Below are 22,717 nucleotides of genomic sequence, written 5' to 3'. Positions count from 1 at the left end.
AGCTCTCTTCTCAAGTTATAACCACACTATGTTCTGCCACCAGAATGACAATATTTTAAAACATTTTTTTGGCTGAAATGTTGTCTGTGGCTGAAAAGCCATTAAATCCCTACAAACCCAAGGGTAGCTGTGATCAGAGGGGCAGAGCATGAGCTGAAGTCTCTCTTTCAAGGATTTGTAGTGAGAAGTTGTTTCTCTCTTCCTAAGCCAGAGTAATTTAATCTTATTTTTGCAATAATTTACTTTTAATGATGCTAAATACATACTTTTTGCCACTATGTCTTCAGAGAACACCTCAGAAGTTTTCTATTTGCAAGCCAAAATTGCCATCATCAGTACCTGAGTCATTTATGAATTCAGGCAGAAGAATTTCTAAACTCCTCGTCTGAAGAACTGGCACTGACTGTTCCATTGACTGCCATAATTGAGGTATAAAAAGCTCAGTACGAGCTGCTGGAGCTGTGATGTCAGCTTCAGTAGGTAAAGCAGCATATCACAACAAACAAAATAGCGTGAATGTAGTAGTGGGTAACATGGAGCAGAATATCAAGGACAGCTGATTTGGGGAAAAAATTCCCTAATAACAAATTGCCTGAAAATCAAAGTCGATTTTAAGTACAGTCCGTCTTTTACAAATAGAATTATTCATGAAAAATTGTGGCAAGGTAGTGAGGGAGATGTCCCCTGGTGGCAGCGGGAGGATCATCCAAAAACTACAGACTAAACATAAACATAAATATAAACAATCAGAAGGAGACGGTGGAGAATGGAGAGAAACAGAATGGGGGCAAAAAACCCAAGAATGTTGTCCATAGATATCAAAAAATGAGGAGAAATAACCCTTCTTCAAAGGACAGAAGTACAAAGAACTTCATGTGTGTCACTGAGAATGCCAAGGAATTCTCACAACAAAGATTTCTTCAGGATGTGAAGAGATTAGGAAATTGGTATCAAGGTTCAATCTTTGGAAGAAATGGGAAATTGGAGATGTATGGATGAGAAGAACCCTCTGGCACACAGAATGATCAAGGGAAGACCTGAGTTTCTCGAAAGATTAATTTTGGTGAAATGCTGTGGTGGAATTGAACTGCAAAATAAAACTGCAATAGCAATGGTGTGAAAGGTGAAGGAACAAAGAGAAACAGAAGTAAATCCATGGTAAAGGGATGAGCTGCAAATGTGATGCCCCAAAGCACAGGGAAAGATTTGGGAAAAGCTTTGAGTGCAGCCAGTAGAATTAATGAGGAGAATTTTAATTTAATTAGGGAAATGTTGCTTGAAAATGAGCAGAGAAATGTTTTTCAGACAGCTGGAGAAGAAAAATCAAATCACACACCCCAATAAATCAGGTCCAGTGGGTTGATTTTCAGAAACACCACCAAAAATTGAAGGAAATATTTGATATTTTGGCAACTTGGATTAAAAATGAAGAGTGAAGGAACCTCATTTTTGATGAACCTCATGTCACAGAAGAGAGCATCTGCAGGAGACACAGACAATTACTTAATTGGGATGCTCCAGGAAGAAGAAGAAACCACATCCATCAGATAAACTGCTGAACTCTTTCTGCCTTTCAGTCAGAATCCAGCTATGAGAAACATGAGGAGAAAGAAAATGGGAAGGGAGGAGAACATGGGAAAGGGCAAGATCCATAACTCACGGGTCTGGAACCTGGAGTCTCTTTCTAAGCTATAACTCTGAAGTTGTTTGAGCAGGTGGAGCTCTTGGGTTGCATCTGGTAATGCAGTGAGAGCCCAACTCAGAAACACAGGGCAGGATCAGTGGGGGGCAGAGGAGACACAGGGAGGGACCACCCAGACCCCAACCCCGGCCTGGGGGTCAGGGAATGTCCACAGAGAACTGAGGCAGATTAACAGAAAAAGCTGCAAAGTCCTGACAGGGTGCAAGGTGTCCTGGTGTCCTCGGCACTGGGTGAAGCCCTGCTGTCCCCTCTCTCTCTGCTGCCTGAGGTGCTGGGAAGGAAGAGGTTGATGACGTGAGACTCACACATTCAGAACCACAGCAGGGATCTGGGGGCTTCAGCCAGCCCCCAGGAGATGTGGAGACTTACTGATTTCCACCAGGGAGGGGGAGGCTCTTTCTGATGTAGGACTGGACATATCCCACCCTAATTTTTCTTGTTTATCTTCACTGGTGACACGTGACACTGGGAAAATTTCACTTTGTGACCTAGCAAGTATTCAAAATGCCTCCAGCTTCTGCTCTGCTGGAACAGCCTGAAACAATACAGCTTTGACAAGATTATTCCTGGGTGGAAACTGTTCTCTTTTTCTTTTTCCTTAAGAACTGAACAGCATAAAAATCCTTGGGGACAAAAATGAGTAACAGAGGAAAAGGAACAACTCAAGTTTTGGACATTGTAAGAACTGGAGAGTCTCTTGGGAGGACTTTGTGATCCAGGCAGGACTGGAGACATCTCCAGAGTTTGGTAACAACTCACAGTTCAGTGAGTCACCCCCAAAAAAGCTCATTCCCAGCAGTCAAGGCAATTAAAGTGTTCCCAGCCCAGATTGTGCAAGGCTGTGCTGGAGCAGCAAATTACTGAGCATTGGTCAGAGGGAGCCACAGTGGGACTTCAGCACGAGTAAACACCATTCAAAACGAGGGCTTAGAAGAGGGCTGGGTGTCGTGGTAATTGGTCTCGTTGGAGAGTGGAAGCAAATAAAAGCAGCAAATAGAGTGATGCTCCTTGGCCCAAGCCCAAACTAAACAAGGAAGCCCCATGTAATGATGGAGAGTGTCTCTGCCATAGAACAAGAGGTGGATTGGAAGAACTTTATCAAAGGATGATGAAGGCATGCAAATGGATTTTCACAACAGAAAACAATGGGTTACTTGTCTAAGGCATTTTAAAACAAAGACAGATGGCAGGAGAGATGAAAGCCTAGGAAGGAGAGAACATGGTCAAAGATAATGGAAGTTTAACACCAGTTTGTCCAGAAATGAACATAGAACTTGGCAAGGCTTGACAGGCTTGTGCTGCAGGGAATATGGATAACAAACACAACAGAATTCCTACCACCAAACCCCAAACCCAGGCCTAAAATAGAAAGAGGTAAAATATGATGAGATTGCTCAGCTGGTGTAAAATACAGGACTAGACCAGGGAGATACTTAAAATAATTCCTGTCTGTGATCCCCCAGAACTGCATCTTGAGGAGGATGATTCAACAAAAAGATGAACAGATTTGCACATAAAAGTTAAGCACAATCCTTGTGTACCTGCAGTGTTGAACCTCAGACCTAACCTTCAAGGTTTGAGGGAAGCCCAGGAGCCAGGAAGTCACTGACATCCCCTGTTCTGAGGGCTGGAAATTTTCACAGATGAGAGAACCCAGAGTGGTTTGGGTTAGAAGGGACCTTAAAGCCCATCCGGTCTCATCCCCTGTCATGGGCAGGGACAGCTTCCACTAGCCCTGGTTGCTCCAAGCCCCATCTAATCTGGCCTTGGACACGTCTAGAAATGGAGAAGCCACAGCTTCCCTGGACAACCTGTGCCAGGGCCTCCCCACTGTCATGGGGGAGATTTTATTCCTAATATCCAGTATAAATGTCTCCTCTTTTAGTTTGAAACCATTCTCCCATGTCCTGTCACTATCTGCTCGTGTAAAAAGTCACTTCTCTTCTTTTTTATAAACTCTATAAGTACTATTTTTAAAAGACTTTAAGATGTTGGTGCTTCAGTTCTGTTTAAAATTTCCTAAAATTCAACCAGAAAATTCCAGAGGCCTCTTTGCAAATTCCACCCTGGCTGGCTCCTGCCTATTTCCAAGCAACCAGTGCTGAGTATTTCTGCCCACCAACATGCCCAATTCCTTTACTGGGAAGGAATAATTCTCTACTCTGGCTCCCAAGGGTGCTGGGAAGGCTCTGGGGTCAGTCTGGATCTGTCCCTGCCCCTGCCTCATGCCCCACACTCACCCATTCCGGCACAGGCTCACTACATTATTTATCAAGTTGCTGGACAGGTAAGACTTTCCCAGGTGGGGGTTGGACATGATGAGGTTCCTCAGAGTGTAACAAGCTGATGTCATGATCTCCCCATAGCTGCTGGTGTTTCCAGACTGGAACGACAGGAGACGGGATACATCTGGGAGCACCTGGTGAGCTAAAGAGGTGAAGGAATGTTCCAATCAACAATTAAACACAATCTGGCACAAGTGAATGATGCTATTTGTGTTAACACCAAACTGAGTTATCTCTGCAGGGAGCCACTGGAAGTGTTGGACAGCAATTGTATCATTGGCGTCTGTGGATTTTTCCAAGACAAAACAAGGGCTTCAGGCCTTTGGAAGGGCATGGGCCCTCAAGTCCAACTCAGTTCCCAAAACACTGTCACCCCCTGGTGCTGCAGGTTTGTCGCTGTCTGTAAAGCACAGCACGTGTCACACAGCACTGGTGACCTTGGGGCCAGAGGCAAGGACACTGCTCTTCCCAATACTGGAGCTTGGCTAGGCCTCCTTATGGGGCTTACAAAACGAGCTGGGCAGACCCCATGGAGCTGCAAGCTGGGATCCAGCGTGGGGGAAGGACTTACCCATGGTTTTGTGGAGCACAGGGTGCCTGGACATGTTGCTCAGCAGAGAGGCCCCAGACCTGACGACCTCGGAGCTGTTGGACTGGAGCAGCCGAGCGATGCGGGGCAACCCCTTCTCCTTCAGCCCAATCAACTGGCTCATGGCATTGGACATCTGAGGGACAGCAGAGATGTCCATAACTTACAGTGTTGGGGGAGACAGCTGGGATGATGGTCAGGGCTGGAGGAATGTGACTGCATCATAAAATGAGCACTGTACAACCCCTTCTCCTGCTGCCATAATCTCACTTACTCTGTCAGTTTTACCTCTCTTCCCCACAGTTATGGGAGCCTGGGGAAAAGGAGGCTCTAGGGGGACCTTCTGGACCTCCCTGATGGGAGGGTGCAGCCAGCTCTGGTCCCAGAGAACAAGGGACAGGATAAGGGGAAAAGATCTCCAGCTGTCCCAGTGGAGGTTTAGATTGGATGTTGGGGAAAATTTTTCACCAAAGCAGTTGCCAAACAGTGGCACTGCTATCCAGGGCAGCGGTGGAGTCACCCCCCCTGGGAATGTTCAAAAAATATGAGGACAGGGTACATATTTTAGTGGGCTAGTGGTGAACATGGGTGAACTGTTGGACTTAGTGATATTAGAGAGCTTTTCCAAGCTTAATGATTCTATTATTCTGTGACATTTGAAAAGTCAGCCTCTCATCTGCTGTGATGCAGAACAGTTCTGCTGTTCTCTAGAGCCCCAGTGGAGCAGTTATCATTCAACTGACATTCCAAAAGCTGGATAAGTTTTGCCTTCATGTCCATGTTCCCCTCACCCTTCACAACCCCCTGGCAGCTCCCTGGTCTGGACCTTCACATGGCTCCCTGCCAGGCCACAATGGGCTGTTGGGGAGCAGGAACTGATAATGGATGGCTTTAAAAACCACTCATCTTAGATGTGATCTTGTGCTGTAAATGTAGAAGGCCTCAGTATGCAGCCAGGACAGATGAGTTCAAGCACATCCCCCGAGTAAAACTGCCCTTATTGACAGAGCTTAAACTGAACTTCTTAGCTACTGTCCCACCAGAAAGGCTGCTGGAGACACATCCATCAACAGTGACATGGGAATGGAGAGAAGGGGCTGGAAAACAAGTTCCCTGTTCCACACTCACACCAGCAGGACTGGAGTGTGTAAGGTATGGTTGAAGGGCACTCAGAGCCACCCTCTCTGAGCTAAAGGATCACAGCAAGCTCCGTAAGCTCATCCCCAGATTCCCTTTCCATCAAATGACAGCAAACTCAGCAACTCCAGCCCCAGCTCTGAGCTGGAATGAGACCATTGAGGGGAGGAGCCACTTCTGCACATCCAGACAAATTTCAGCCATTCCGTTCCAGGAGGCTGAATTAAATTGCTCCAGCACTGTCAGAGCTGGGTTTGGTTATTTGTCCCTTGTGCAATCTTGTTGATTGTTGAAATTTTCTTTTTCCTGGAGCACAAAACTCCAGCCCCATTTCTCTGACCAGCTCTACCCATACATGACAGCATCTCTCCACCTTCTGGTTCGTGGCACTGCTTAGTTAAATTGCCAAAAGACAAAGTTTCTAATTATTTAGCATGGAAATCGTTGTGACAAAAGGAGATCAGAGGCGGCAGGTTAATGCCATCCCAGCAGGGAATGCTCTGTGTGAGTCACCCGTGTCCCTGGGTGGGACACTCCCCACTCGTGACACGCCTCTCCTACCTATGGAATCATTATCTCTTTATCTCCCCATCCATCTTATTTAAATTGGGATTGATGGAGTTGAGCACAAACAGACAAGTCAGGGGCTGTCCCAGGGGAGGCAGCCTGCGAGGACGTGCCCAGGGCAGTGACGTGTCCCTTACTGTGCCCCAGCATCACCCAGCCCCTGGCACATCCATCCACTGCTGTGCCCACAGGTCAGGACATCTGTCACAGCTATTTTACAGACAGCTCTGAGGTGTGGACAAGCCACAATCCACACCACAACCCACCCTGTCATTACAGCCACCTCCCCTTGGAGCACACACACGGGCGGTGGCTCAGCCCTTCTCCCGCCTCTCATCACATCTGGCTACGGGTGCACATCTGGGCTCACCCTCACTGCTGCCCTGGGGGAGGGTGCCAATACCAGCAGCTGCTGGCAGTGCAACCAACAGACTGGGGAAACTTGGAAACCCAGTGTACGGATCTGGGCTGGATCCTTGGGATGCTGATTGTACCCCCTCATGAGACCCTGAGTTTGGAGTTAATAAACATCCCACGGATGATCAAACACTATGGAAAGACTAGCTGTGGTGCCCTGAGCTTTAAGGAGGACATTTTCCTTTTTCATGGCTGAAAAGTGATGGTGGTCAGTGGCCTTAGAGGTCTTCCCAGCCTTGCTGACTTTCTGATTCCATGGAAATGCTGACACATTTGGGTGCACACATGTGGAGGGGAGGGAAGCTCTTACCAGCCCTCGGCTCGCAGTGAGGTTCTGCAGAGCTCCAGCACAAGCTTCCAGGGTGGCATCCTTCTTGCTCTGATCCATCAGGGACAGGTAGGTGCGGATGGCATCTGAGTGGTACAGCCAGCTGGGGCCTTTGGGTTTGAAATCCTCCTCAGGAAGGGGGACCCCATACTCATCATTCTGCAGACAGGAGAAACAGGGAGCTCAGATGCCACTCTTCCCTTGCAGCCCCTGCCTGGCACTGAGCACTGCATTCCCAATCCCTCTGCAGCACATCCTACCTCCAGTTTCCCACTCCTGCTGTTGAAGCAGCCTGTGAGAGTTTTGTCCATGTAAACGCTCCGGGCCATGTGGTTGAGCTGAGTGTATTTGTTGGGAACTTCAGCATCCAGGCGGTAGGAGAGGTTGTGCAAGATGCAGATGCAGTTCTCCACAGACTGCATCACCCCCAGAAGAAAAATGCAAACATCACGTTAGGCAGAAAACTATGGAGCAGCACTAGAGAAGACATGGACTGGGCCATAATCAGCTTTTGAGCACCACAGATGCTCCTTAGCCTGGTTCAGGGAGCAAGGGATGGGAGGGAAGGAGCTGGAACAGACATGAAGGAAGGATCTCAGTGAGGTGCTGACCCAGAGAACTTTGGGAGGTCTCACTTGCCACAGACAAGTTGGCAAATAGGAAAAGAGAGTGTGAGAATGGCTGGATCAAACGATGAAATTCCAAACCTTGAAATCCCCCTCCTGCCAGAGGTGACTTCCAGTGACATTCTCTGAGTCACAGCTACAGAGTAGGTGACACTTTTTACTAAGAACAGGCTTTAAGCCTCCTTTCCCTGGATGCCAGAGTGCCCAAAGGGAAGAGCAAAGGAGAATTTTGGCTGGATACCCATACCCAACACCAGAACCTCTGGTTATATTTCCAAAGAGCTGTGTTTTGTGTGTGCTGCTGGAAAGGGGCTTCCCGCAAACGCCATTCCCAAAAGAGGTTTGCTGAATAGAGGGAATTCAATTTGAGGGTTACACCCAAAAGGTGTCTACAAACACTTTTTTGTCCAAGGGAAGTGCTGTTCACTAACACAGCCATAGTCACAGTCAGAGGACTGGCAGAGAGATACCAGCTCCTGGCCTCCTGCTGAACATGGTGCCAAGCTGGGGATTATATTCTTGAGTCCCACTGGATGAGGAGATGTGGGGGGTAAAGAGCAAAAGATGGAGATTAGGATGCTGGAAGGTTCCAGGGAAGGGAAGGGAAGGGAAGGGAAGGGAAGGGAAGGGAAGGGAAGGGAAGGGAAGGGAAGGGAAGGGAAGGGAAGGGAAGGGAAGGGAAGGGAAGGGAAGGGAAGGGAAGGGAAGGGAAGGGAAGGGAAGGGAAGGGAAGGGAAGGGAAGGAAGGGAAGGGAAGGGAAGGGAAGGGAAGGGAAGGGAAGGGAAGGGAAGGGAAGGGAAGGGAAGGGAAGGGAAGGGAAGGGAAGGGAAGGGAAGGGAAGGGAAGGGAAGGGAAGGGAAGGGAAGGGAAGGGAAGGGAAGGGAAGGGAAGGGAAGGGAAGGGAAGGGAAGGGAAGTATCCTGGGGAATCAGGAGCCAGAATATTTTACTATTCTTCTGTGTTTGCTAAAGGAAAATTTTAAAGCCCAGCTCTACTTCAGGCCCAGAGCCCCAAGGACTTACAACCCTCCAATAGATCCCACTGGGGCTTGGAAGGACAAGAGCAGCCAGAGAGTCCAGCCACCACCTGTGTTTGTTAGAAAGGGATTTTGAGGCATTCCCAAGGTTGCAATTGTAAACAGCCTGGACAGCCCAGGGCAGCAGCTGGTACCTTGTCGTCAGGGCGGTTGGAGGCCACGCAGTTCTGGGCATAAGTCATGACAGAGTCGATCAGGCCAGGGTAATTCCTCATGGTCTGGCGCCCCATGTCTGCAGAGCTCAGGTTCCTGAGGAAGCCATCGAGGAGCACAGCAAGGGACAAGGAGGAGAGAGGGTGAGTCGGGATCTGTTCTGGCTATGGTTGTCACTGAATTCAGGGATTTTTTGGCAGGTTTAGCAAGGCTGAGGAACTGCTCCTGTTCTGGAGGCCTTTGGTGGGACTGCACCACTGCACAGCTCTCTTGTTGCTCTTTAGAACTGATTTCACCTGGAACATGTCCTGCAAGAAGCTCTGCATAGTAAACACCCATACTGGGACAGTCACGAGCAGGAGGTTGCCTCAGAGGCTCTGCACGTGCCACTCCACAGACACTGTCTCCCAAGAGGAGTTTCCAAAGGGAAGACTGGCTAAAGACTGTCTGGGGTTGTTGTGATCATCAGGAAGGTGCACAGGGTTCTAAGCACAGACCTACCCAGGGTCAGCAGCCGTGTCTGTGTGGGAAATGGGGTGGAGATGCTGGAGAGCAGCAATGGCTCTGGCCAGAGGGACTGACCCATCTGTGAGGTTGAAATGGGTTCCTGGACAATGGCAGCTGTCAGGACAGCATAGTTTTTCCAGTAACAGGATATGGGTTTTGTTGTTTTGTTATGGTTGTTGCTTTTTTCCCCTATTTTATTGCCTTGTAGCTTGCAAATGAAAAACAAAGCGAGGCTGGCAGTGGTTGTGAGATATTCACTGCAGGCACTCCAGAACTGGATCTGATGTTCGCTGTGATTTGCAGCCTCCTCATTAACATGGATTCATCTGCAATCCAGAAATGCTTGAGCAGCAATGGCTTGGGCCCAGGGCAAATCCAGGGCTGTTCTCATCCCTGTGTTCTGATGTGGCAGGGCAGTGAGTCAAAGCAGTCCTGGCTCAGCCTTTGGAACAGGGGCTCCGGATCCAGCTCACAGCTTCCCTCACTCTCCCTGCTCCCTCAGGCCTCTGGAGCTCCCCTGCTGACCTGTAGCTGCCAGTCCTCTTTGGGGTGTTGGGCACTGCTGCCACAGGCTGGGATCAGTCTCAGGAGGCAGAGCCTACCTTCAGTTAAACTCCACAGGGTTGTTACAAGCTGCTGCCATTGTCTTTCCCTCATTTTAATGTGATATTTTACGGTGTTGGTAGGATGAGCCTTAAAGCAGAGCAGCTCATACCCGCTGTACCCCACACATCCGGAGCTGCAGCAGCTCGGGGAAGCTGCCTTCCAGGACTGGGAAGGAGGGAGCAGCACTCCCTATCTCCCAGACACGGTTCCCAGCCACAGAAGCTGATGGTATCAGGTCTCCAAAGGCCCTGCCATGATCAACCTCTCGTTTCATAAGCAGCTCCAGCTCCTGCGAGCTGCATGTCTGGGAAGGGCGCGGCCGGCGCTGCCTCCCTCGGGGAGAGCTTCCCTTGATGAAAGCACCTCATTATACAGGGCAGGTTTTTTGCCCCACTTGTTCCCATTGAGACAAGGAGCTCACATCCAAGTGGAGGAGGAAGGTAGGAGAAACAGCAAGTCAGGGCGAAGATCCTCTACAAAAGGACTCTGGCTTCCCGTGAACAAAATAAACTACTCTGGGCTCAGTCTGCACCTCCTGTTTCATAGCTGAACCTCCTGATGGAATGCGGCAGGAAAACTCCAGGACAATGGGACTGCTCTGTGCTAAAACAGTTATCAGAAGTGAGAAAATGCTTGTTTTCCCCACAAAGAGAATTCTGCCTTTTTGTCACCTAAACCCTAAACCAGTTTGTTTTCTCTTGAAGCTTCAAACCTCTAAAGGCAAAATCTGTCCAGTTTCCTGGTCTGAGCTAAACACTGATGGGTTTCAGTACTGCACAAAACAACTCACATAATTTTTGAGAAGAGACTTAGCAAGAACAAAATTAAAAAATAAAAAGCTAGAAAAGTATTTTACATGTAATTTTTTTCTGCACTTTCTCTTAGGCAGGCAAACTTTCTCAAGGAGAATTTTTCATTAACAAAATTGTAATGAGCATGAATTCAGCTCACTCTAAGAAGATTTAGATGGTTTCAGCTTTTGCCCACAGACACAAGTTGCAGTCAGTCCCTGCCTGGTGACTCACCTCAAACACCCTGTGGCATTGAAGAACACTTCTGGGTCGATAATTTCTCGTGTCCTGTTGCAGCTGCCATCAGACCAGCCCGAGAATGGGATGATAACACAGTCTGTCAGCACGGGCAGAGCCTCCTGTATCAACTCTTCTTTTAGTTCATCAGTGGAGGAGAGGTTCCAGAGCAGTCCTAGGAAGGAGGTGGGACACAAGCTCAAGCACAGGGTAATGTGCATTAGGTACTTTGTTTAGGTTGGGGTGATTCCAGCACCAAAATCCTTCTTCCTTTCACCCCTCAGAGCTGAGGGTGCAGAGGCTGCCTGAAACCCCAGTCCCTGTCTACCTCCATGGGAGACAGGCAGAATGGGTCCATGTGAAAGTAGGCATTTAAGCATCCTCCCTCCTCCCAAAATTGCTGTTTATTAGGTTGCAGAGGACAGCATCTCTACAGGGATCTTGGAAAGGCTTGCACATAAAACCTGGGACACGGCTGAGAGTGACCTGCACCAAAAAACTCCCATCAATTCCTCAGGCTAAGGTGAGGCAGCAGTGAGAGAACCCAGCCAACCCTACTTGGTCTGGCAGCACCCTTGGCCATCCCTGGGAACAGCACAGGGGGCAGGGAGGCATGGGAATGGCAGGGTGACCATAACGGGGAGGGGGGACCTGGGGCAGGTGTTTCCCCAACAGGCACTAAGGAAGTGAGGAACCCTTATGGAACATGGAAGGGCCAGGACCTCCTCTGCCTTCTGATTTAGGTCACTCTTTGGTGCAAGAGGAGCAGAAACCCCCCTCTCTGTTCTAGGGTAGCACCAGGGCTAAGGAACCCAGGCAAAGGGAGCCTGGGCCCTGCCGGGGCTGAGCAGACTCTGGGTACCTGTGAGCTGTTTCTGAATTTCAGTGTTCCCTGTCCTACGGAGGAGGCTCACACACTCCCTGATCCCGTTCTGCCGCCGGGTTTCGATCTTGTTGGTGGGGTTCTTGAACACCAGGTTCCGGAGAGCTCCAGCCGCCGCCCGCTGCACATTCTGGTTCTGGCTGCGGAGCAGCTCCACGAGCTTGGCAATGCCCCCCAGCCGATAGACCTGGCCAGGAGAGACACGGGACAGACACGGGACATGAGCATGGAGCACTGGGAGAGACACAGGACGGACACGGGACAGACACCTGCCATGAGCATGGCACCAGGACACACACGGGCCATCAGCACAGAGCACAGGACACTGCTGGGACAGGGACAACCAGAACTGCCCCAGCAGTGCCAGGGGTCAGACAGTCCCTCCTGGGGGAGCTGGAGAAGCAGAGCTGCCAGGGAATGAGGGCCAGAGATGATAAGTCTAATTCAGGCCATAGGTCATGAGCACAACGCTCCTGGCCTGGAGGTTGGAGCCAAAAGCTTAAACTGCAGGAGTGGCTGTCTGAGTAATGGTCATGGACAGAGTCCTTTGCCAATGGAAATGTGCTTCTGCAAACTTTCACCCACCTCCACAGTTTGCACCGAGTGGAAATGCTGCCCTGCCTATGTGCAGAGGCCATTTATAGCCATCTAATGACATGCTGTGGTCATTTATCTGCATCCTGAGATCACAGGCTGAGCTCAGAGGATGGTCATGGCCAGTGTCACCGTCCTCGAGGTCAGCCAGAGGCAGTGGAGGGAGCCCAGACCTGCAGGACACCACACAGAGCTTTGAAGGTGAATCCCTGCAGCTGAGCTCTCCAAATGCTGAGTGTTCTCGCTGTGGGATGTGCTCTGCACCGGCCACGATCCCGCCCAGAGCCCATCCTGGCACAAACACCTCCTGGGCTGAGGTTTGCTGACAATGGACAATGAATGAGCACCTTTCAGGAGGGAAGGAAAACAAGCGTGTGCTGGGGATGAGTCATGGACCTGCTCTGGCATATCTTTCTGGGAAGGATGAGACGGCCCAGTGCTCAGAGAGAGTCTGCAACGGTAACAAAGGGTGTGGCCATCCCACAATCGGCCACCTAGATGTGGGCTGGGCACCTGCACTCATCCAGGTGCAGCCAGGGCACAGGGGCACAGCCCCACACCAGGCCAGCGCTTCCAGCTCCACTGTTGTGCCAGGACAGGCATAGACTTTTCACCTCTAAAGGGTTGGCATCTCAGTAAATCCAGGGTGGGGATAAACTTCAGTGACATCCTTCCTGCAGCAGAACCATCCTTCAGTCTGCCTCCTTTGCCACATGTTGGCAAAGGAATTGAGGAATAAGAGCATCAGAAAAATAACCTGACTATAAGAACAGCTTCTCTGTGGTCAAGTATCACAGAATCACAGCGGGGTTTGGGTGGGAAAGGACCTTAAAACTCATCTTGTCCCACCCCCTGCCATGGCCAAGGTCACCTTCCACTATTCCAGGGTGCTCCAAACACCATCCAACCTGGCCTTGGACACTTCCAGGATGGGGCAGCCACCGCTATGGATGTGCAAAATTATCTTTCTACATGATCACTAATTAACCCATTGGCTCAGGGGGCTGCAATAGTCTGGAAAAGGGCTGTGAAAAAGGTTGGCAAAGGGCTGCAGGGTCACTGACCAATGCCCAGCAAAGATCACAGTGGGACTTAAAGCAGCTTTTTGTGGGTCTGACTCTGCAGCATTGAGATAGTGGAAGATTGATGTGGAACTGGGTGCAAGACTGATGTGGAACTGGGTGCAGTTGCCCCCAGAAGAGGACACTGCATGGCAGCTTCCACACTGTCAAATCCCATCACCCTGTGCCACAGCAGCTCGTGGTGACAACAGGAACAGTCTCCTCTGCTACGCAGAAATTATTCCAGCATTAAATCCTGACCAACTGCTGTTGTGAGAAAGCAGTCATTAATAGGCGAAAAATCTATTTAATTAATACCTGAGCCTGAATAACAAGGTATAAAGCACCCTCATGAAAACCAAGGGAACCTACAGATCCTTGGCACTAAGGAAAACCAGTCCCATCCCTCTTTTGTGCCATCAGCCCCAGTGTGGCAGCGGAGCACTGGAGGAGTCTGCTCACCTCTTGCTTGGCAGACTCATCCTGGAAGCAGGTGTGCTGCAGGTAGTAAGCCCCCATGGCCTGGTACTTGTCATCAGAGGAGCACAGGAGCTGGATGGCCTTCTGGATGGTCATGGTGCCACCATCAATCTCGTCACCGCAGATCCTGTGTCAAAGAAAAATACGGAACTGGGTGGGTGCTCAGCCAAGACTGCTATGTCAGCACTAAGAATTATTGGGAAGGAATTGATGATAAAATATCATCACATTGCCACATACAGCACACAGTGCACCTCTAGTGGATTTCTCTGTCTTAAAGAAAGAGGTGGTAAAAGATGGAAAAGACAGTGAAGAGCACTAAGGGTAATAAATTCCAGATTGAGTCTATCTACAAGCAAAGGAGACAGAAAATGAAAGCTAGGTTGAGGTGGTGAATGTCTGATCATGTCCAAAGTGTAAGTTTAACGAACAGAGACCCAGTTCATTGTTCCCCAAATAAAGGAGTGAATGGACAGGAGTGAAACCATCCACCAGGTTGTGAGGATAAGGTAACACAGGCAGGTGGTTTTCCCACAGCTTTGATGTGAGAGGTGGTAGAAGCAGAAATGCGAGAGCAGTTGATGGTCTGAGGAAGCTCAAGCATATCCCTCAGGAAAAGACCTGTCTGGAGTGATGGGATGGACAAATAGGCAGTTTATGAAATGCTAATAATAGCTCTGAGACATCCTGCTTCCAGGGGATGTTCACACTGGCTGTCTCCAAGCTCTTATAAAGGCTGACCACTGTCTTCGTCCCTGTTAGAGGTAAAGAATGTGCCTGCAACTCCAGAGGAAGGACATGAATTCCTCTGGCTTGGGGCAGGACCAGAACCTTGGGAGAAATACAAACATCTGAAGGTTCTTCCACTTGTTTAGAAATGTGAATGTCCTGCTCTTTTTGGTTTGCTCTTATTCAGTACCATCTGTGATGTTTTAACCATATAAAATTAGAAAAGGGTTCAAACTTTCAGGGGGGTCTGAACTGCAAAACTTGTCTGTGCTTCCAGTTATAGAAATTAATGTAATTGAAAGTTCCTGTCTCCTCTCAACACCTTTGCAGCTGAATCCTGCAGAGGCTGCATGGGGATCTCAGCTCACAGCAGCGGTGGCTGCATTAATTTACAAAGTCCTGGACTGAGGAGAGTCAAACCCAAACTCCTCTTTGGTTTTACTGTCAGCAGTGACAGGATGCAAATGGGAAAGCTTCAGTAGCAGTGGATGTGTGAGGGCTCTCCCAGGCCAGTGAAGTCATGGCTGTGCCTGGCTGATGATGTTCCTTGGGACTGATGGGGAATTTTACCTGGAGATCTGGAAATCAGTCCCTGATTGAAACACATTTATTTATACACATTTCTGCTACATGTCATACTAGGGAGTGATTCTGTAGAGGGGCTGCTCATCTTCAGACAATGCCACAGACCAACACAGCAGAGATTTTCACTTGGTTCTTTAAATGAATCCATCACATTTGAAGTGTTAAATTTCACCACGAGACAGTAACACTTCCAGGCATGAGACAGACAGAGCTGATTTAACTGCACCAAAGAAATGTAAAGAATAAAGGTCTGGAAAGGATATTTGGTCAGCAGCACTTACAGCGAGATAAAACATTTATCCTTATGAATCCAAGGGTTCCTCTTCACACAGCATAGAGCAGGGAGTAACATGCACAATTCCACAGGGAATTTCACACAAAAGGCAGCGTGAAGGACTCTGGTCTCCACTGCTCTCACTGGCATAAAGTTACACCCAGACTGCATCACTCATTCAAGGACCTGTGGAGTCAGTGGAAAGCAATTGGTGCTTCCAAAAACCACTTTGCTTTGTGTCTTGAACATTTTTTCCTAGGAAAGGAAGCCCTGCCCTCTGGAGACACCTCTGCCTCTCTTGGTATGCAGGAATGAGAGACAACAGTCTGGGGTTGGACCTTAAGCATTCCATGTCTAAAGCTGGGTGAACCTCATTCCACTTTCATTTGTACACTGCAGTAAAACATCACTTCCTCATAAGACTTTTCATCAGTTTGAACCTCTATCAAAACCTGGCACCACGGAACTTCCATTAAACTTGCAACAAGCAGACACAAAACTGGAAAGACAAAGTAAACTAGAAATTATGGAGGTCCAGAAATCCTTGGGTTGGATCCAGGATGTGATTTTCTTTGAGGTTTTTTACATACTCCTGAGACAACTGAGCTGAGAAGTGATGGATCCTGCACCAGGGAGGGGCTTCTCCCTTGGGAAATGGGACCTGGACTCGAGGTGAGGAAGAGGGAAGAGAGGAAGATTGGTAAAAAATACCAGGTGAGTGGCCCTGTAATCATAGTCATCTATTTCTCTTTATAATTATTGAATCAGATGCACTTTTTCTGAGACAGAAGGGTGTCCACTTCGTCCAGCTGCTCAAGGAAGGCAATTTTCTTCACATCCACTCTATAGAGGGACAAGCCCTCCTTCAGCTGGGAAAACCTGAGGATGCAGGTGCAGTTCTGTGGGAGAAGATAAGGAAGGTTCCCTTTTCCCTGCTGTCTCCTCAGCAGAAGTCCACAGCAGGTCAGCAGCCAGGCTCAGTCACACTGCCCAGGAAGCAGCAGGGACTTCTCCTACCTAAGAGTAAAAGCACCTTGGCAAAGCCCAGCAAAGGGGAGATTGTTCCTCAGCCATTCAGAGATATTCCAAATCAGACCCACACTGTGGGAACAACAACTTGTTTTAAGACAAACTCTTGGACTGAGCCATGTCCAGCCTGGACAATGTGACTGGTAGGAAGAGCTCCAAAGGTTATCCTTCCACAAGAAAGAAACAGACTAGGAAAAGACTCCAGCCGGAAATGATTCAATGGAGACAAAGAAGATCAGATTCTGAAATGGAAGGCAAACAAATACTGAAGAGGATCAGTATCAGAAAAGGGCAATTTTCCTCATGTTTCATGAGCAGATTTTTTTGTGTTAATTCCCATCTAATTTTCTGTCCGGCTTGCTAGGGCTACGAGTCCCAAGAGAGGAGGAAGCCAGAGAACTCTTAACAAATTCCATTGTTCATTAATAAAATCAGAGTAGAGACTCTCAAAACAGTGTTCAGCACATCCCAGCATTCTTTCCCAAATAAAAACAAACCAAAATGAAGGTGCCTTTCATGGTACCCAGTTCTGCTTTCACTGCATGGCTTAGCCCTGAAGAATTAATGTCTTGATATTGATCACCTTTAATTATCCCCCCAAAAAAGAGATGGGTCAGAAAACACCCTTGGTACTTTTCCTGACTATTTCAATAACTCCTGCCCTTCTCCCCATTTGCAGTACTTCCAGAGAAGCTGAGCTTGGGAGGGAACAGTTGTAGGGGACAAACTGTCCCTGAGCTTCAGCCACAGCATAGACTGCAGCAGCTCAGCCAGGGCCAGGTTGGTGTCACCACAGCCAAATGTGACACTAAGAAATCCCAAAGGGTTGCCTCAGTCTTTACTGCCCCCTCCACAGCTGCCAACTGAGGCATCCAAGACCTCTGACAGAGCAACTCTGAGATGTTACAGATTCCCAGATGCCTGGAGAGACACTCGCTTCCATGTGGTCTCTAATGAGGTGTTTCAGTCTCTTTCTCCACTCACAGAGACCTCCAAAGGGAAGAGCGTCCACAACTCCCAATGGGGCCAGAGGTGAGTGTGGGTTTGCAGGTGGCCATTAAAGCTCCTGATCCAGATCAGCAAACCCTCAGCCAGGGATTGTCTGCAGACACCCAGCTCCCCATTCCATGCTCCCAAAGGAGAACACCCCCAATCCTTCTCCAGGGGTGGGATGAGTCTGGGCTCTCAGCCATGTCTCCAGCTCAGACATCTGGGGTTCCCTGAGATCAGCAAGAGGTGTTGGCTTTATTAGGGTGTAACTCAGGGACCTGTCTCCGAATTCAGCCCCATTGATCACTGGGCACCTCACCATCTCCTGAAGTGGTGTGACCAGGGCCACAGACACCATGGCCACCACCTTGCCCAGCCCTGTCTGTCCCACGTGGCCCCTGAAGCACAATGTACAACAGCTCTAAGCAGAACTAATACAATGTCAGTCACTGGTGGGCACAGCTTTCTGGTACTTCTTCCAGCTGGAGGGGCACAAAGACTCCAAATTTCCTAGAAGAATTAAATGTCCCATTGTTTGTTACTGCTTCTTATCATTGCTCCCCGATGACCAAGCCAGATGTAGAAACTTTTACCCTGAGTGGGCATAAATAATATCAATAACATCAATAACACTGCAACATGTAATTTAGCCAAAAGCTGCCTGCTCAGGGTGCTACCCTGTCACCTGGAGCATGCTGCAAGTGCCACCCAGCAGAGGAAATGGTTAAAAGTGGGCAGATATGGGTGGTCTCCACCAGCTGCTGAAATCACTGCTGCTGCTTCCAAGCGTGAAGGTCTGGGGGCTGTCACAAGAGATCAGGAAGGAAAAGGGTTCTGTGGAGAAGAGGGAGTCCTGGACACCAGGAAAACTCCTTCAGCTCTACCAGACTCCAGAGAGCTGCATTTTGGCAAAATGTGAGTGCTGCTCATTGAGAGCAGCCTTTGGGCAGGAGCCACTGGAACGACCCTGAATGTCTGAGCCCAGGCCAGAGGTGCTGAGCTTGGAAATGTTGATCCAGATATGACATAATGATTACCAAGGCTCAAGTCTCTGAGTGGTTATAGACAAGTATGTCTGGAATGCCAGATTCCCAGCATCACTGATGTTGGAAAAGACCTCTGAGACCATCGGGTCCGCCTGTGGCCGATCCTCACATTGTCACCCAGCCCAGGGCACTCAGTGCCACATCCAGGTAATCCCTGAGCACCTCTAGGGATGAGGAGTCCACCACCTCCCTGGACAGTCTCTTCCAATGTTTAACAACCCCTTCTGTGAAGAAATTCTTCATGGAAGAAATGGAATAGACATGAGAAGAGCCCTCTCCGCTCACTGACACAGGATCAAGACAACAGAGCTGGTGGAGGAGAGTTTTCAATGATGTTCACAACCTCCTGATCTGGTAAACAATGCAGAACTCAGATTTCATCACCAGAACCAACAATGTGGGGTGAGTAAATCCCTGCATCATGATTTAGTTTATCAGGAAATTGTAAGAATGACTTTTCCTGAAAAACAGTTCAGTGTTACACTGCTCATCAGGCAACTGGAAGAAAGGGGCCTTAGTCAGAGTTTCTGCTATAAGAGGGAGGACTCTGATGAGTATCAGTTATCAGAGGCAGCTCTTCCCTGCCTCACACAGCCAAAGTCAGTTCAGCGAATGGCAGCAATCCCATGATCAAGAAGAGTAGCAGAAATTATTTTGTCACCAAATGCAGAGGGACTGATCAGCACAGACAGTTTGACAGTTCTTGCACATCCCAAATTTTGGTACCTGCACACCACTCTCACCACTTGAGAACATCCAGTTACCCATTTTCCACTCACACCATCCAGGGAGACCAGATCCACAGCAGAGGATGCCAGAGAAGCACCTCTCTGGAGCCAGTCCTGACACTGTCCATGGGCAGTACAGAGTTTTGTATCACAGACAGACCCAGTGGATCACAGGTCTCACTGCAATCCCTCTCACAGCAATGGAAATCCCCCCATGGATCATCTCAGAAAGCATGGAAAGCATCCAGCTCTCCCCTGGCTCTTGCAAGCTGTTTGCAAACCTGCAGACAAGACATCCAACACATCCAGAAACAGATCTGCAGCACAAAAACTGAACACAGAATTCTCCATGCAACAAAGGCATAAAATCCACCTGGAGAATGAACAGAACGGAAGGACAGGGCCCCAAACTGGGAACTGGCACCGGCTGTGACCCAGCTGAGCCCTGTCCCTGCATGTGGAGGTTAATAATGGGGTACCTAAAAGCAAAACTCTCCTTACTCATCATTGGGGGAGCCAAGGGAAGATTGAAATCTCCAGGTGGAGAATCCTCCAGACACAACAGCCCTACACAGCAAGGAGAGCCCAGACATGTTCTTGATCCACCTCAGGAGTCCCTCCCCAACAAGAGCACACTGAGGGCAAGGCCAACAGTGCCATGCAAGACACTTCTGAGTGCTAAGAGTCAGCCAAAAGAGTAATTTTTCCGAAGAGAACAACTCCTTTGTATGTCTCTGAAGCTTTAAGGACAGCAGCTCTCAATCTCCTCCCCTCTGAGCACAGCTCCTGTGCCAGGTGCCCCCTGCACCAGTCCAGTTCTGCAGAGCTTCAGGCAGAGCAGGGGCTGTGCCACAGCCACATCAGATTGACCCCAGGGGACACAGCCCCAGATGAGCCCACAGCTCCAAGCCCAACTTGGAGCCTGACTTGGAGCCCGAGGTTTCCACAGCAGAACCAGTTCTGCCAGATGAACCGTGCCCCAAGCCAGGAGTGTGTAAATGGAGCCACTCCCTAACCAAGGGCAGCCAGAGCTGGAGAGGATCCCTCTCAAAACAGCAGTTCTCCTCTTAGAAAATGCCATCACTCTCCAAAGCCCTGACCAAGCCCTTGACCATGGTTTTGGCCAGAGCCTGCCAGGACTAATTGCTCCAAAGCTGTGTCCTCCTTAGGAGAAGGCAGCTGCAACCCTGAGTTCAGGCATTTGCCATACCTCCCACTACACTTTTCTGCTCTTCAGTGAGAAATTCTCTAGAACAAATCTCTCCCAGTTTGTGTAACATCTCTGGTTCCTGTCCTGAGGATTTACAGAACTGCTGACAGCAGCAAGCCAAGGCCATCAGTGCTCTGGGCTGGCCAAGGCTAATTTGGCATGTGTCAAATATGGAGTAACTGGGCACACGGGCAGCCAAGGGTTCATGATAACATTCTAATAGGGCAGTGAGGTTTCTTGGCATCCACACTCTGGGACACACCCTCCTACTCAATCCCAAAGGAGGGAGGCTTAACCAGAGTAACCTTGGACTCTCAGATGTGGAAAAAGGTATGGCTTGGCTCATGCTGCTGACAGGGAAGGGGATTTTCTCAGTATCTCCATCATCCTTTGGGGCAACAGCTCAACAGTTTCAGGCCTTTGGTGGGAGTTGTGTCAAAGTCTATGAGCACTGATAAACAGCCTCACACACATTCCTCACACAGTGGGAAATTTCTCCTTGGGACCAGGGACCACCAAGGAATGAGTCTGGGAGCTTTTAGGCTTTGTGTGACAAAATTCCCCCTTTGTCAGGAAGTTGTGAGAGTTTCTGGGCTGGTGCAGAGCAAGTCCTGTGTGATGGTGCAGCAGCTCTGGGGGCTCTTGTGGAAGCTGCAGCCCCTCCTTCTCCAGCTTTCACTACAATGTTTTGCAGTTCAAAGCATGCAAACCATGATCTTCCAAGACTTCCAAGACTATGGTTTGTGCAGACCAAGTCTCTTCCAAGACTGCAACAGAACATGGCTGGTGCTCCAGAGATGGAGGTAGCACAGGGCATTGGGGCAGCATTCAGTCGCCACCCGAACCGGGTGATTGTGGCTGGGAGCTCTGCTGCATTCACAGGTATATCCCTGGGAGGGTCTGAGCTCACTGCTGTGTTTTACATGCCCTGTGCTCATAGGCAGCTTCTACAAGAAGGGATCTGATGCTCAGACATGATGGACCATCCTCCACCCTTATATATTTCCTACCCCAAATGGGACTGGGTGCTCTGAAGAGGAAGGAATTGAACAGCTTCCACTGGCTTCTCTTTCCTCATTAGTCAAATTACTCCAATTAGGATATTTATTTCAATGTATGACTCAGGTTTTTTCTGGAACCTAAATCAGACCTTTTGGGCAAATTAAGCAGGGGCTGGGTGGAGAGAAGAGAGGGAAACACCACTGCTGAGTAGGCTCTCAATTCTGTTCTGAGTTCGGCCCTCAGGAACTGAGTCCTTCCAAGATGGGGGTTTTTTGGGTAAGTTTTCTGCTAGGACAGCCAGTTTTGGGTAAGTTTTCTGCTAGGACAGCCAGGAGAGGCACCCTGACTGCACACCAGGCCTTCTGCTCTTCACCTCCCCATCCTTGTATCATTGTGACTTAATGCCACCATAGACACTGAGCAGTTGTGTTGCCCAATATCACAGAGCTGCAGCAGAGATATCTGCACCAAGCCAGTCCTATCAGTTCCCCTCCACAGCCCAGGAAACAAAATAAAGCCCTTAAGAGTGACTCATCTGACCCACTTTGCTGCAGGATGCACTGGTAAGGGCTCTCCAGCAGCTGTAGGGCAGCTCAGGTGCCCGGTTCTGGCGGGCAGAGCTCCCCAGCACTGTCCACACTCCCTCAGGTCAGAGCACTTACCTGGAGCTGGACTGGGCCTGGCCATAGACCCCGTCCTGCTTGCAGCTCATCATGGGCTGTGCATAGACCACGTCGGGCTTGTTGCTTGAGGGGCAGGACAGGGCCCTCGCCGGCATTTTTTTACTGGTCCTGCTGTTCCCCTGCTGGGTGCTGCAGCTGCTGTAGATGCTCTGGCGGTTGAGGGTGGCCTTGTGCTCGGCCCGGCCGCCGCCGTGGGCCTTGCGCAGGGTTCCGCGGGGCGGCTCGCAGTAGAGGTCGGGCTCGCTGCGGCTGCTCTTGATGTTCTGCACGAAGCAGTAGTCACTGCCGGCCCGGGGGCTGCACACGGCCTTGCTGTGTGCCCGGCTGGCCCAGCCCTCCATCTGGCTGTAGGAGCTGTAGCGCCGGCTCTCCACGTCCCGCTTCAGCGTCCCGTTGTACAGCTGCCAAACACCAAACACAGCGGGTTAGGCCTGAGCTGAG

The 22,717-nt window shown here is 49.5% G+C and overlaps 1 protein-coding gene across 1 annotated transcript in view; it reads right to left on the bottom strand.

Annotated features, from left to right (window-relative positions):
* PKP1 (plakophilin 1) overlaps positions 1 to 22,717 on the bottom strand; it is a 44,585-nt gene that overhangs the window by 2,393 nt on the left and 19,475 nt on the right. Inside the window, exons 3-11 of the mRNA XM_040085682.1 lie at positions 22,256 to 22,677; positions 13,983 to 14,127; positions 11,845 to 12,052; positions 10,980 to 11,157; positions 8,823 to 8,937; positions 7,286 to 7,441; positions 7,008 to 7,184; positions 4,559 to 4,712; positions 3,943 to 4,129 (exon numbers count right to left, since the gene is read on the bottom strand). Coding sequence (XP_039941616.1) covers positions 3,943 to 4,129; positions 4,559 to 4,712; positions 7,008 to 7,184; positions 7,286 to 7,441; positions 8,823 to 8,937; positions 10,980 to 11,157; positions 11,845 to 12,052; positions 13,983 to 14,127; positions 22,256 to 22,677 — 1,742 coding nt within the window. The remainder of the gene's footprint in view (positions 1 to 3,942; positions 4,130 to 4,558; positions 4,713 to 7,007; positions 7,185 to 7,285; positions 7,442 to 8,822; positions 8,938 to 10,979; positions 11,158 to 11,844; positions 12,053 to 13,982; positions 14,128 to 22,255; positions 22,678 to 22,717) is intronic.

Source organism: Hirundo rustica, chromosome 24, assembly GCF_015227805.2.
Source record: "Hirundo rustica isolate bHirRus1 chromosome 24, bHirRus1.pri.v3, whole genome shotgun sequence".
NCBI lineage: Eukaryota > Metazoa > Chordata > Aves > Passeriformes > Hirundinidae > Hirundo > Hirundo rustica.
This window is presented reverse-complemented; position numbering and strand designations above follow the sequence as displayed.